Source organism: Schistocerca piceifrons, chromosome 2 (genome assembly GCF_021461385.2).
Source record: "Schistocerca piceifrons isolate TAMUIC-IGC-003096 chromosome 2, iqSchPice1.1, whole genome shotgun sequence".
NCBI lineage: Eukaryota > Metazoa > Arthropoda > Insecta > Orthoptera > Acrididae > Schistocerca > Schistocerca piceifrons.
Genome location: NC_060139.1, coordinates 290656473 through 290671185, shown reverse-complemented (window position 1 = coordinate 290671185; position 14713 = coordinate 290656473). Strand labels below are relative to the sequence as shown.

Here is a 14713-nt window from a genome sequence, read left to right as displayed (position 1 = left end):
CTAGGTTTCTTGTTTATGTCATTACAATGACCAAAAGCATAATGTTTGAGATATTACAACAGCAAACATTATAAGAGACAAAACTAAGATGCTGTTCTACTAACACACACAGTCACTTATTTTCTGTATACTAGCAGTACGGTACGTATTATAAAATTTAGTATATGAATAGAAGGGCTTTATAAACATACCAACAAATGTTTTCCATTTCTCCTTTGGGAACCTAGGTTCTTCACGGAGAGGTGGTGGTACGTCGATCTTGACGATGCCATTTGAAAGGCTACCATTTCTGTGAATGGACAGACCCTCAGTCTTATCTTCCACATCGTAGTATTCACTGGATGGTGAATGGAGTACACTGCCTTTCCCACTCCCAGACCACGAATCATTTTTTGCTGATGGTGGGAGTAGGGGCTGTAACAAAAAAAGATTGAGCATGTTATCGAGAAAGTCTACAAGAAATTAAAGATGTTCTAACATTTGTTAACTACATATTTTGTCCACTGTGGGTATACAGCGTAATATTTTATAGATTTCAGTCTCGGGAAGAAATGGTATTGGGTCATTCCACCTCGAGTGATCATGGGCCTCCCACTTTGAGTTTCAATTTTCCTGACATTTGCTGTAGACGGAAACCTATCCTAAAAATGAACCTGTACAAATTTTTAAATCATAAACTTAAATATATGAGAAGCAATGACCCATTTGGATAGCTTTTCAACAAATGTGCCTGAAAACGAACAGAATTCAATGTTGTGAACTCTTATTACAAGACAAAAGCAAGTAGGAAATTCTGTCAGGTCTTGGGTAACTTTCGGCTGTGAATCAGAAAAATAGGGTGTGTGAGAATGTGAACCTGCATTAAAGTGATTCAAAAAACCTGCAGAGAAAAGTACACAGTTTTCTCGTACCCTCTTTGGGGTCAGATATCTCGGGAAGAAAAAATGCAAAAGAACAACAACTTGGCACATTTGTTGACAGTGCTTGTGACATGATTTTATTAGTGTATTTTCCTGTATAGCCAACTATTTTGAATTATGCTTGATCACAAACATGGTGACGAATTCAAAATTACGATAAATGAGCCAAGTTCCGATGTAAATATTGCTCAAAGGACAATTCAGAAATTCTCCTTTCTGGCTCCACTTAAAGGAGCACAATTTTCCGCACTAGGAACATCCTGTTGGATCTTACAGTCACATCATCAAAGGGACCAATTATGAAGATGAACTTCAACACAAGTACGTGCAATATGTTACGATCACAACACGGTATAGGTTGTTGAACTTATTGCTTCAAGACAAGCAAGAATGACAACTGATAGATTTATGCTTCTGTTCTAACTAGTTATGAAAGCCATGAAAATTTGATGACTCAACCAGTTCAAAACCATTAGTTGCTTCGGTTTCTGCATGTGTCCTGATTTGCAAGGTGGGTATGATGTTATAAAACATTGCTTATTCTGTTACATATAGATGGTTGTGTTTGCTGGTTCTTCCTCGAGGTTCCAAAACCTCAACTGAATTTCTTGCCTTAGTTTCCAACCTGCGTTTTTTGGTTTCTACATCGAAGTTCCAAAGACTCAATTGGGTTTCTTGCCATGGTTCCGAAGCCAATATGTGGGTCTCTTCTTGTTGCATCCCAAGCTGGGCTATTTAAAATTACTGATTCATGTAGTTAAATTTTCCTTAAATACTGTTCAATATTGCTTCTGGAAAATTCTGCTGACATTCTGTTCTAGTTGCTGACGGTGCTACAAAACTCATGCTGATATGCTGTTGAGGAATCTAACATTTATCTTCTCTTTCAGGCCAACAGAATGGACAAGCTGGACCACAAGGGTGTCGAATTTGATGACGGCATTGTGTTCTTCAGTATCAACTTCACACGTTACCAATCCACCAGCGAGTGTCATAGATGCAGGTGATGTATTGGCCAGGTATAAGGCTTAAAACTGACATGAATGCCACAGTGGTGGCAATTGACTGATATACTGAGGCCACAAAAGAAGTTGCATTACTTGAAATGCAGCTAACTTGGATGTGGTCATTTGCAAATCATTCTTCTTGTATCTTTTTTCATTTCCTACTTCTTGGCTTTAAACAAAGATGAACTTCATTCATTGTACCCACTGGTCACAAAATTTGAATACATCTTTCGGGGTTAAAATTTGATTGCCTGTAGTTCGTTGTAGGATTGCTCCTGCTGCTAAGTATTTAGCCAATCCAACAATTCCATAGCACAGAAATTTACGATAGCTTGTGCCAAACAAATTTCATTCAGCAGTTATACCAAAGTCCTCTTCATCGTAGCACAGATTGATAATTTTTTTTTTTTTTTTTTTTTTAATTCTTGTATTGAGCAGCGGAACCACCACTGAAATAGTGAATGCGTATTACTACTTCCATCATACAGTTGATCTGTTTGGCCAGAAATGTATGGATGGCAATAGTGTCATGTTTGAGACAATCGCTGATAATGCGTAAGTTAATAAATTGTACTTCTTCAGCTTTACAGTCTACAACAGACAACACATTGTTGCTTCACTGTTGTCCCAGTGATATCCTTGAACAGCATCCTGGTTAATGAAAGAATAATTTTCCGCAAAATTTATTAGAATAACTAGTTCATCAGACCTCAAATTTTCTTTGTTTTTCTTCAAGCCTGCTGTATCATGCTGAACCACATCATACATGAATTTCGCAATATCAGACTAAACTACTTTCCAGTGGCTTCATAAAGGGCAATTTTTAGATGAAAATTATATAGATCTTCATAGTCAATTGAAAATGAGCATCAATTTGCCAATCACCCCTGTTGCTTGAACTGGCACTGTGCATTAAGCAAGCTGTACCCGCTTCCAATGGTAGAATATTGCGCAGAATTATCTTACTTTTCATCCCTTTGCTTAATTGATCTAAGATACAACAAGATGTTTCTAGGAGAGCAAAGTGTGCTCTTTCCAACGGTGCTGGAAAGAACTACTTCTGAACTAACCCTTTTGCAATATTTTCACTTGAACTTGGCTCACTTTCTGCAGTTTTATATTTGGCATCATGTTTCTGATTGTCTGATTCACAATAAGTGCTTAGGTAGGAAGATTTACCGATAGGGTCCTGCCCCAAGTACTGTTAATATAAGTGCCAAGTTGTAGTTCTTATGCATTTTTCTTCCGGAGATATTCGACTCCAAAGAAGGCCAAAATATTTGAATGTTTTTCTCTGCAGGTTTTTTGGGGTACTTTCATGCTTTATAGTGTTTTACACGTTGCCACACTATATTTTTCTAATTCAGGTCCAAAAGTTACACAGGATCTGAAAACAAGAGGTTCCTAGTTGCTGTATCCTTGTATTAACAAAGGTTCCAAAACTGAGGTTTGTTCACTTTCACTGCACCCGTCTCAATGAGCTTCTCAAATACAGAGCCACAGTTTCCACCCTGTAAGGTATTATGAGTTTTTGCATGAGTTCTCTTCTATGTTATGTTTGTTTCGATGGTAAATTTGAACAAAATTGGAAATTGAAGAGTGGGAAACTTTTGGAAAATGTGATCACTTGATATGGAATGATCCTATTTATTCTGTATCCGTGGGTTTCTGGCAATGTCGTTGGTTTGAAGAAGAGAATGGAGAATAAACAATTTGTGAAACAACAATGTAGTCTAAATGTCAGCACAATCATTGAGTGTATCACACAGAATACTTCATGAATAAACCGAAGTTTGTTGTGCCACACATCTGCTTGGAGATGTGACCTTATCCTATTGGGAGAGGGTGAGCTGGAGCAGCCGATAGCACTCTCTAGTGAGGGATATTTATGTTTCTAAGTTGTTTGTGATTTATTGGGTTCTGTGAATGCTGTTTATGAGAATAATACTGGATGAGTTTGTGGCAATTTGTTAGCAAGTTATTTTGATGTTGGCAGTTACAGGCAGTTTTAGGGTTCGGAATTATTATTGTGATGTTACTGGGACCAGTAAATGTGGCGTTATCAACAGTACAACACATTCTACCTGAACAGGTTTCTGCTAGAAGTCTACGCTGGCCATTCGAGAGATTGTGTTAATGACTTTTTTCCATTGCTAGATTAATGGATTTGTGTCAGCTTTTTTTATTTTTTACTATAGTATGCATGCTATGTGTGCTGTTATGCACACAACTGTGTTTCCTGTATAACAAAATTGGAGTTAAGCATTTGTTGTATGAAGTTCTAGGTTGTGTTGTTAGTGGTTAGTAATCATGTTGGACTGTGATTGGTAGGTACCGTGGTGTTTGTTTTACCTACAGTGATGATGCTAGAGTTGTCAGTAATCATGTTGGTCTCCAACTGGTAGGTACAATGGAGTTTATTTTACCCACATTGGTGGGGTTAGGTTCTCGGTATTAGCTATATGAGGTGAGTTTTGGTCTTGTGGTACCCTGGGTTTAATTTTAGCTATATAGGTCAAGTGAAATTTCCTGCTTTGGAGCTATGTGTGGCTTTGTAGTCCCATGGACTTTCTTTGAGCTACGCAAGTCAAGGAAAATTTCTGACAATTTCTTTTCTTCAGTTTTTGTTGACTTCTGAGAATACTGTTGGCTTGATTGTTGTGTTAATATTTGTTTTGGCATGTCTTCATAATTAGGAATGTCCTGTATTTAGTTTGTCCCACCCAAAACCCCCTAATTCCCAAAGTTTTTGCATTAGTTTCATTGTAATTCTTAAATTAAAAATTCCCTGTATTATTTTTGTCTGTCTGCGTGTGTAAAGATTGACAACATGGCCACCATACTGTATACTACTGAAACAGGGGTGTCCATCATCCTGACACTGTCACTGGGTCAAAGCTGACAGGTTGTACAAAAACCTTCATTTCTGGCGCCTTCATTATCTTTCAAACACTTATTGCATAAATATGTCACAAAATCACTTAATTAAATTCTCCTGGTCTCCACAATCATCTGTGCACCACTCAGCAATATGCCAAGTGCTTCCATTAAATATGCTCCTGAGTGGCCTTGTCATTTGTAAACCCCTGAGAGTGGCATTTGAAGTTGATTGGACACACATTAACAGCACTCCACATAGCTTGGTCAGTATAAGACCTTACAAAATAATATTAACACCCTAATTGGGATCCATACAGTTTCAATCAGATCAGAGCAAGAAACAGTCTGAATAAGATGTATGGTGAAAGTAATCCCTCTGGCCACCAGAAAAAATCCTGGGTGGAATAGTGAATAAATACATGAAAGGTGTACCGGTAATGAAACTTCAGTCTTGTTCATACAACTGTCTACTTCTCAAAATGGCTCTATACATGATGAACTCCCTTCACTACTCTTAAGATTATACCTTGTTTATGCACATAAAAATTCCTGCAGATTCTCTACTATTTCAGTTCCAAACAGGCTTACTACTTTACACGTACATTCATGACAAACTCCTTTTTAAATAGTTAAATATTACAATGAAACAAAAATGTATTACCACATTTTTAAACAATATTTTGCAACATTTGGTACATTTTGCATCACTTGAAACAGTTTATCTTCAGTCCAAAAAGACATAGTCTGGTCTTTGCCACATTTGTACTTGATGTTGCTGACATCCATACAATTTCACACTACACCATCCCATCTTTTTAAACTGGCTTTGGGCATGTCCACTCCTGACCTCACTCTATACATCCATTTCATCCAGTTTTTGTTGGACCTAGGCAATGTTTCGTAACTGTCATCTGCCCTGGGATCTTGGTGACCTTTCCTTTTCACAAATCTCTCAACAATTTCTGGAGATGCATTTAGTTACTGCAGTGTTCATACGAAGCTTTCTCAATACTTCAGTGCAACTGGAATAGTGCATGATTTTAGCGTATCTAGTGTATGATTTTGGCGTATCATCACAGTGCATCCTCAACAAGGAAGTTCAAGAATAACATCTCACTACTTAAGAGATAAGGAGTAATCAGGAGGTGCAGTTTCGCTTCTTTGGTCGTAATTCGGCCAGATTTTGTCCCCAATCAGGAACCCCTGGTTTGAAACGACACTTAATGAAAATAATCCACGCCAGCGTCGGCAGGACTCTTGTCCAAAGTAGCCAGTTCGAACTTTGACGGTGATAAATTTCTACGGCCAGTATTTGGCGAGCTAAGGTGATGACATTACGCCATCTTCTGCCTACGGATACATTATGCTCAGCGTCCCCATAAGTGCAATTTAAAGATGCAGGCTCGATTTAAACCTCTCCCCTCCTCTTAACAAAATACATTAGAATTACAAAACAAAAACAAAAACAATTTGCAATTACCTGTCGCTGATAAAGATCAGACTGTGTCATATCAGGAGCTAGGCGGGAACTCTCACTCTCGCTGTGAAGGACTGTAGTATCATCATTCACTTGATGAGAAGAACTTTCTACGTCTATAGCGTGATGTGGGCTTCCTTGAACACCAGGGCTATGAAAACTGCCATAATCGTTGTGGCTGTTCTTAGGGTCCAAAACCATCCTGTAATATAAAGAATACGGAATATTACACTCTCAAAGACCGTTATTGCAGGTGCTGGAAATAAAAAATTAACTGGAAATAGAAACTGCACATGGCTGAAGACAGACTGGTTCATTGAAATTAATGTCTAAAAAATTGATCAGCTTAAAGAAAAATTGCCTATTTTCCGGTATAGGCCTACCTCTTCACATACCGCTGTCATTGAAAACAGTTTCGACCTCTCCTATGAATAACCCTATGACTATTGCGCATTTGTCTTATTACCACACATATATGCATCCAGCGTGGAAAACACTGTGCAATCACACCAGCAGGTCAACAAACTGCCTGATAATGTTGTGACTACGTTCTAACACCAGAGTTTATACCAAAAACATAGAAAACAAAACATGCTTGCAGAAGAATATGCTTTGGTCAATCAATCAAAACCTAATTTTTCCGCGTTGGTAATTCCAGAGTATAACTAGTAACCGACAATTGCCCTCACTCGCACATCTACTGTGACCTGAAGCGCTGCGTATTCCTAGAGCTACAATGGTGAATTGCTGCCGTCTGTCCCGAATAACAATGATGGCGTTTTGATAGATGCTATCCAAATAGCAACAAGATTCGGAAAGAGGAAATCAATTTCCACAATCAACCGGCAGAAATAACCACCATATGATAGGCACCATTACAAAAATATTAAAGCGAAATGGAATTGAAATTTTAAATTCCGTTTGTGGTCGTTTATTCTGCACTGTAAAATAAGCCAATATTGCCCCGAGAGTTTTAGAAATGTAATGACAATACACCAGTTGACAACAAATTTATCACTTACATAGGACATTGTCAAAAAGCATCATACATCTAATGCAAAAATTTTAGCTTTCTAAGCTACAGTGCTACAAGCAGACGGCCAACCCCTTCAGCCGTTTAAGTTTGTTGCACCTTTTGAGGCAACTAAGATGTGGAATTAGTCTGTTCTTCTCCAGCCTTTTAACAACCTTAATGGTAGTCAACTGAAAACAGGAATCCATATTTTATATATATGTACCATTCTGATAGCGAATCACTTTCCACAGAATTGTTTGTTTTCCTTTTTCTTGTCATTTTATTTCAACTTCAAACTATGCCATTTTATTAATTTCTATTTACTTTCTGAATGTTCACGTCACTTAATATGCACAACTATTCGTGCTTTTCGTAAATATTTGTGCGCTCAAACTATGCGCTTTTCTTGATCTTCCTTTGTCACTCTTCTCTCCCCCCAACCCCCTTTTCCGTGTTTACCAACATTGCTGCACTCATGCACTAAAGAAAAAAAAGTTGGATCATCAGGATATTACGTCAGGAACAACTTGTTCAGCAAATGCTACTATCACCCATTCCATTTTCTTTCTTCGCGACTTAACTGAATAAGTAGTTGAGATGGAATAGATCGTTCACATTTGTCACCTCTTAACTTTCAAATATCAATAACCCTGAACAAGTGATGAGAAACGTCAACGTATGTTTATTAGCTTGACAGAATGTTTACTGCAGTCTCTGTTATGCTTTCCGGGGGTTGTGATTTCATTTAAAAAAAAGAATTGTACACTATATGGTTGGAATTATACGAAACCACACACACACACACACACACACACACACACACACACACACACACACACGTCCAACGCGAATCCCTGTAAGTGCATAATCCCGCCAAGAACGCTTCCTCCGATTACGCCTTGCAAATTCGTACAACATTCTTCTGCAAAATGTATTACGGTCATTTTACACAACAAAGGGTTTACGACGAAGAAAAACCTGTAGCTAACTAGAAAGTGTTACTATCACAGGTGAAGGGGGGAAAATAAATTCCATTTGAAGGATGCAATGCATGGTACTTCAAAAATAGATCAGGTGCGTAGAATTGTCATATGTATAGCTGCACATAACAACGTACACGGGTGTACCGTTTGGCAAGCTTTAGCGGTCTCGACATTACGAGCATCCACTACAAGAGTATGGGCTTACCTGGCCACTGCTTCCACAGGAACATCACAGATTCCACGTACGTTACAGTCTTCTTGCACACATAAACACTGCGTTAGAGGATGTTCTATGGAGACACGACACTCCATGAAAAATACACGCACACACACATTCCGACCACTGTTGTAACACACTTGAAATGGCTTCCTACCCTTCGCAACGGCCCGAAGCAGACTGTTTGTTGTAGTCCCCACCGCGTTCCTTATCCCCACCAAGACTAGCCGTGGAGGGGACGGTGGCCTTGGAGGTGGTAAAACTACGTGACGTCACGAAACGGGTCGCCGTTCCGAGTGCTCGCGTACCTCAGTAATTGGCCGGACTGCGGCAAACAACGAAGCCACAGCGAGCTTCGCAAATATAAACTAAGAAGATATTGGATCTGCAGAATCTGGGAGAAGTGATGGCGCCGAAAACCAGATGACACTGTTACTTAGCATTCTTACTGCCGCCAAGGCTTAAAATCAACACGAACTCAAATCTACGGCACCCTGAACATGAAGAATGAAATTTTCGCAGGGGTTGAGCCACTGAAGCGTTATTGATTTTACTCCTGGGTGAAAACTCTCAAACTATCATAGCCACTGGACCTGTTAAAAGCTATTGCTTATCATCAATAAAATTTTTTAAACATATGCGAAAGAGTTTACTTTAGACTTGGGCTTGCAGAACATTTTTATCTTAAGATACAACTCCAGATTGCTGCTAACAGTCAGCCCGAGTGGCCGAGCAGTTCTAGGCGCTTCAGTCTGGAACAGCGCGACCGCAACGGTCGCAGGTTCGAATCCTGCCTCGGGCAGGGATGTGTGTGATGTCTTTAGGTTAGTTAGGTAAAAGTTGTTCCAAGTTCTAGGGGACTGATGACCTCAGAAGTTAAGTCCCATAGTGCTCAGAGCCATTTGATTTTTTGTTGCTAACACTTTACTTTCTGCTTACGTCTAGATCAGTACAGTAAGTGACGCGAAAGATATAGAATACACATTGTGGCAGAGACCAGCTTCGCAAAACCTAAATGCCTTGCTAAGTTTTCCGTCGCTTTGTGATACGTCAATTTCATGTACGTGGGCAAAAAGAAAGGTTGTTTTTTGCAATACACGAATTTATATTTTTATTGTTTTCGTTACAGTTTTTCGGTTTATCAACCTTTTGTGAGTAATTATACAAAAAAACTGTATCTACATTCATTCCCTGCAAATTTCTGTGAAGTGTCTGGCAGAGGGTACGTCCCACTATACCAGCTATTATGGCTTTCTGCCGTTCCATTTGTGTATGTAGCGCGCTTCTGAGTAGCTTTTCACAGGATAGTTTGCACATACCTCGATCCACAACTTTCAGGATGTCATGTGAGAAAAATGCAAGTTGGGTCTTACACGATCTACGTTTTCGAAATCAATGCTGGTTGACACGTAGAAGGTCATCCTGTTCGAGATACCTTCTTAAATTTGAGTTTAGAATATGTTCTAAGATTTTCAACAAATGGATGTCAATCTTCAAATATTGGACGGTACTTCCGTTGATCACTTCTACTACCCTACTCGTTGACAGGTGTGACCTGTGCTTTTTTTCAGCTACTGGGTACAGTTTTTAGTTCGAGGGATCTACAATGGATTATTATAGTTCACAGAGGGGCTAACTCAGCAGCGAATTGGGTTAAAATCCCGCGAGCTGGAGAGAGATGGCAGTGTTGCTCACGCCACGCCCACGGGAACGGTGAGAAAGCATGCGCGCCCGGGGGCGTCGTCTTGTGTCCCACTTGCCCCCTATTAAAGACCGCCTCACGAAGAATGTGCCGCCGCCAGTTCCAGCAGAGAAATAGCCAAAAGACCACGCAGCCGCCCTCATTCGCCTCTTATGCTCTACAATAGCGCAGCGTAGCTACGCTTTCGAAATAGTTCGAAACGAAAGACATGTCTTGGGAAAGCAAACATAAAAAGATAGTAATCTTTGGTTACACGATTACGACAGGAAAGATGCCAGTCACGTTGTACAAATATCCTCAAGTGCCCGTGCCTCGTTGTTCCCCCCACCCCCCACCCCAACAGGCTACAATAACACAGGACAGAAAATCTGAATATTTCGTTAAGTTCCATCTTCGATTACTGCGAGAAAAACAATATCGTCTGTCCATCTCTATAAATATGTCACCCAAAATAATCACTGTGACGACTGTGGAAAAGCAAATCTTTATCCCTGTATTCTATTCATCAAAAAAGTTATTTCTTCAGCCTTCTCGACCGTATTCAGATGTAATTCCCTGGAGTGTGATACTGCGATGGACGTTTCTGACCAGCAAATTTTTTTGTAAATAACAATTATTCTTTACAAAAAAATTTGCTGGTCAGAAACGTCCATCTCAGTTCTAATCCTAGGATGCCACCGAGCGAGGTGGCGGAGTGGTTAGCACACTGGACTCGCATTCGGGAGGACGACGGTTCAATCCGGTCTCCAACCATCCTGATTTAGGTTTTCCGTGATTTCCCTACATCGTTTCAGGCAAATGCCGGGATGGTTCCTTTGAAAGGGCACGGCCGATTTCCTTCCCAATACTTCCCTAACTCGAGCTTGCGCTCCGTCTCTAATGACCTCGTTGTCGACGGGACGTTAAACACTAACCACCACCACCTAGGATGCCGATGCTTATATACAGACCTACAAATTCACCGATACTATCAAAATACAGGCTGTTTCAAAAAGTACTTCACAACTTTGAAAATTCATATAAATTAACTCACAGTACCTACAGAGGTTCAAATGGCTCTGAGCACTATGGGATTTAACATCTTACATCATCAGTCCCCTAGAACTTAGAACTACCTAAGGACGTCACACACATCCATGCCCGAGGCAGGATTCGAACCTGCGACCGTAGCAGTCCCGCGGTTCCGGACTGAAGTGCCTAGAACCGCACGGCCACCGCGGTCAGCCCCTACAGAGGTGATTGTAGTGTCAATTTGTAGGGAAATACATCAAGTTTTGTTTTGCGTACTCCGAATGGCACCGCAAAGAAGCGCTATAATCCATTCAACATAAGAATATACCTGATGTAAACAAACACAAACGCGACGATTGGTCAGAAGCCGTAGCAAACGTTACGCTCGTGGAAGTAGGTCCTACTTATGTATTAGATATTTTATCACTAAGTAACGTTAAATGAAACTTTAAGATATTCAAATGTATTAACAGCCATCAACGTGTTTCTAAATCACGCTTCAGCTACGTAGTTTTCATTTCAAAAATGTGTACAGTCACAGCCTCTGTAGCGTTGTGCTCTGCTGTTAATGGGCAGTATAAAAATGGCTGAGGCTGCTTTCTGTTCCGTAGTGAAATACGCGCGTGGAACACGGTTAAAAAGTGCCGAAAAATAGGCTGTTCTTAATTTTTTTCATAAATTTACGGATATAATCGGTTCTGATGATTATTAGCGTTGTATACAATGCAGTTGATATGCAAACACGTATAGAACGTGTAGCACAGTCGGTGGCGTAATTGAATGTAAACCAAATGCTATTATTCATGCGTTGATTCCAATCTCCCCAGTATCTTTTTTTCTCGTTCAATTTGAAATACCTACATCTCGTAATTACAAAACTTATCATCATTTTTTATGAATAATGCACGTCTTCTTGTTTCTAATTACATATTGGACGCGAAATTCCTGTCGCCATTTCAAGATACAAATTCTTAATTATCGATGTTTTATGAAAGACTGTTTATATAACTTGTTTAAATTAAGTAAACACAACAATTTAATTTTAAGGCAAAATTGGAAAACCAAATCCTCTTTATTTGGACTATGTCCATCGTTTTATACAACAGAAGTAGATAAGTATCGTAGAAACATGAAAAACAATCATTTTCACAGAATCGAGCACATCATACAAATGCTGCATGCAATTCACATGGTACCATTACAATATGAACCCAACAGAACTGATTTGGAGACCATTTACGTGATTTGACCCCTAGAAATAACAAGACTGTTAAGCTGCCACACGTACTGGAACTAACGCACGCATGCAGCTTTTTCATACGTCACTTCCGAACAATGGTGGGCTACAGAACGACTCATCTTAAAAGAAGAAGAGAAAATGGTGCACCTGGTTGGCTTCGTGGATTCTGTTGTCGATAGGTTCGTTATCAACGTAGCAGGTGACACTTCCAGAATTGAAATGTATTTCTCGGATTCGGATATGGAAGAAGCTAAGAGATTACCAGACGAGTGACAGTAAGTAATACCTTCAGTGGCTTCAATATTTAACTATATGGTGAATTCCTTCAATACTCTCTCACGTTACACACAGCTTTGTGCAGAAAAATTATCCTTTGGTTAAGTCAGGAATTTTCATCATTCTTGCTTTTAATTGCAATATTACGTTAGCTAAAAACGATAACGTGTTGCGGTGTTTTCGTTTAGCCGTCTAAGGAGCGTATTGTGGGAGATTTCCAGTGTATTATTTCATTCTGCTTAAAAATTAAATGACATTCGAAACTGTATTGTTCCTCTGCCCATCCCTTTTTACGTGTGAACTACAGCTAGCCGCGTCACTGCATGCTAGCTGTACCGGCTGAAAGGCCTGTGCTGTCCAAGTTAAATGCGCCGGTAAAGCTGTTTTCCGCTAAGTCGATATGCTCGTAACGCCCAGCACAAAACGTACCCTTGTTATCTTACTGGAGACAGCTTGGCTGCAGTCCCGCGTGAAACGGAAATCCAGTGATGTTCCAACAAACGCGGAAGAATACATAGCCAATGTTTACATCAGGTTTATTCTTATGATAAACGGATTATAGTGGCAGTTGCGTTAAACATGGCTGCCTTCACTGGACCCGAGCGTGCTAGCTGTGTGTTTTGGTTTGAAGAATCGAAGGCGGTGACAACAGTTCAGCGTAATTTCCATACATTGCAACATGTTTGTGATAGCCCTAATCTGAACGTTTCTTGCGCCTTGAGCAAGAACAGAGTGTGTGGTCCCTTTTTTGCGTGAGAGCACCATCAATGAATATGTTACAACAATTTTTGATACCACAGATCGATGAGGATGACAAAGAACGAAGTGTTTACTTCATGCAAGATGGCGCACCGCCCCACTACATGGCTGACGTCCGTGATTTTCTCAGTGACCGCTTACCAGGTCAATGGATTGGCCGTGATGCGCCAATTGGATGGTCCCCACGTTCGCCAGACCTGACACCACTCGATTTTTTTATGGGGATTCATTAAGGATATTGTGTTTGTACCTCCTATGCCGGCTTCTCTACCTGAACTTAGAGCAAGAATTTACGCCGCCACTGAGCAAGTTGCACCTGCAATGCTACAGCGAGTTTGGGAAGAAATTGACTTCCGATGTGACGTGTGCAGGATAACCAACGTAAGCCACATACAACATCATTATTTTAACGTAAAAAATAACACTACATCCAGCTCTCTATCGTATTTCAATAAATTTATGTATTTATATGAATTTTTAATTTTGTAAAGTCCTTTTTGACGCACCCTCTATTTCCAGTAGCTACTATAGCACTAAACTGATAGCTCCAACACTGATCTAAAATACAACAAACTAAAATTATTGACATTCTTTTTTCATTTATTACAGTTGCACATATTGGTCCATCCTGATCACCTAAGAAGAAGAGGAAGAAGAAGAAGGAGGAGGAGGAGGGAGAGGAGGAGGAGGAAGATTAGGGTTTAACGCCCCGCCGGCGTCAAAAGCCGTTAGAAATGGCGCGCGCTCGGATTACGGAAGAATTGCGAATTGTCTAGTAGAGTGCAAACTTACACTTTCACCAGGAATTTCACCTGGGCGGTTTATTTGGGTTTTTCAGTTCTGGAGACACAGACCAGTGTTTACATCTGTAGTGTACAGTAAGCAGTAACAATGTCTTATGCAATATTAGCAATGTATTCTTCTTGTTCTTAAGTGTTCTGTATATTCTGCTACATATATATTGAAATTTACGCATTTTAGTTTTTGTGTTGTCGTTTTGGTAACAGCTTATATTATGCGTCTTCTGGTGCCTAAGTCAATAAAGTTAAAAATTTGTTGTTAAAAACAAGAATAAAATTAATTTGAAAATGAGGAGCTATAGTTATTCTTCTCAACAAGATAAAACACCTTTGTTCAAAATGCATGGACGACTTTAAATATTACTATTATCGTATTTTGTTCTTATGCGCTAGGTACAACTGATGCAGCTTCCTCTGACAGTCCTT

The 14713-nt window shown here is 39.8% G+C and overlaps 1 protein-coding gene across 1 annotated transcript in view; it reads right to left on the bottom strand.

Annotated features, from left to right (window-relative positions):
* Positions 1-14713, bottom strand: part of LOC124776799 (phosphatidylcholine:ceramide cholinephosphotransferase 2-like) — a 303955-nt gene that overhangs the window by 17373 nt on the left and 271869 nt on the right. Inside the window, exons 2-3 of the mRNA XM_047251944.1 lie at positions 6288-6486; positions 192-414 (exon numbers count right to left, since the gene is read on the bottom strand). Coding sequence (XP_047107900.1) covers positions 192-414; positions 6288-6486 — 422 coding nt within the window. The remainder of the gene's footprint in view (positions 1-191; positions 415-6287; positions 6487-14713) is intronic.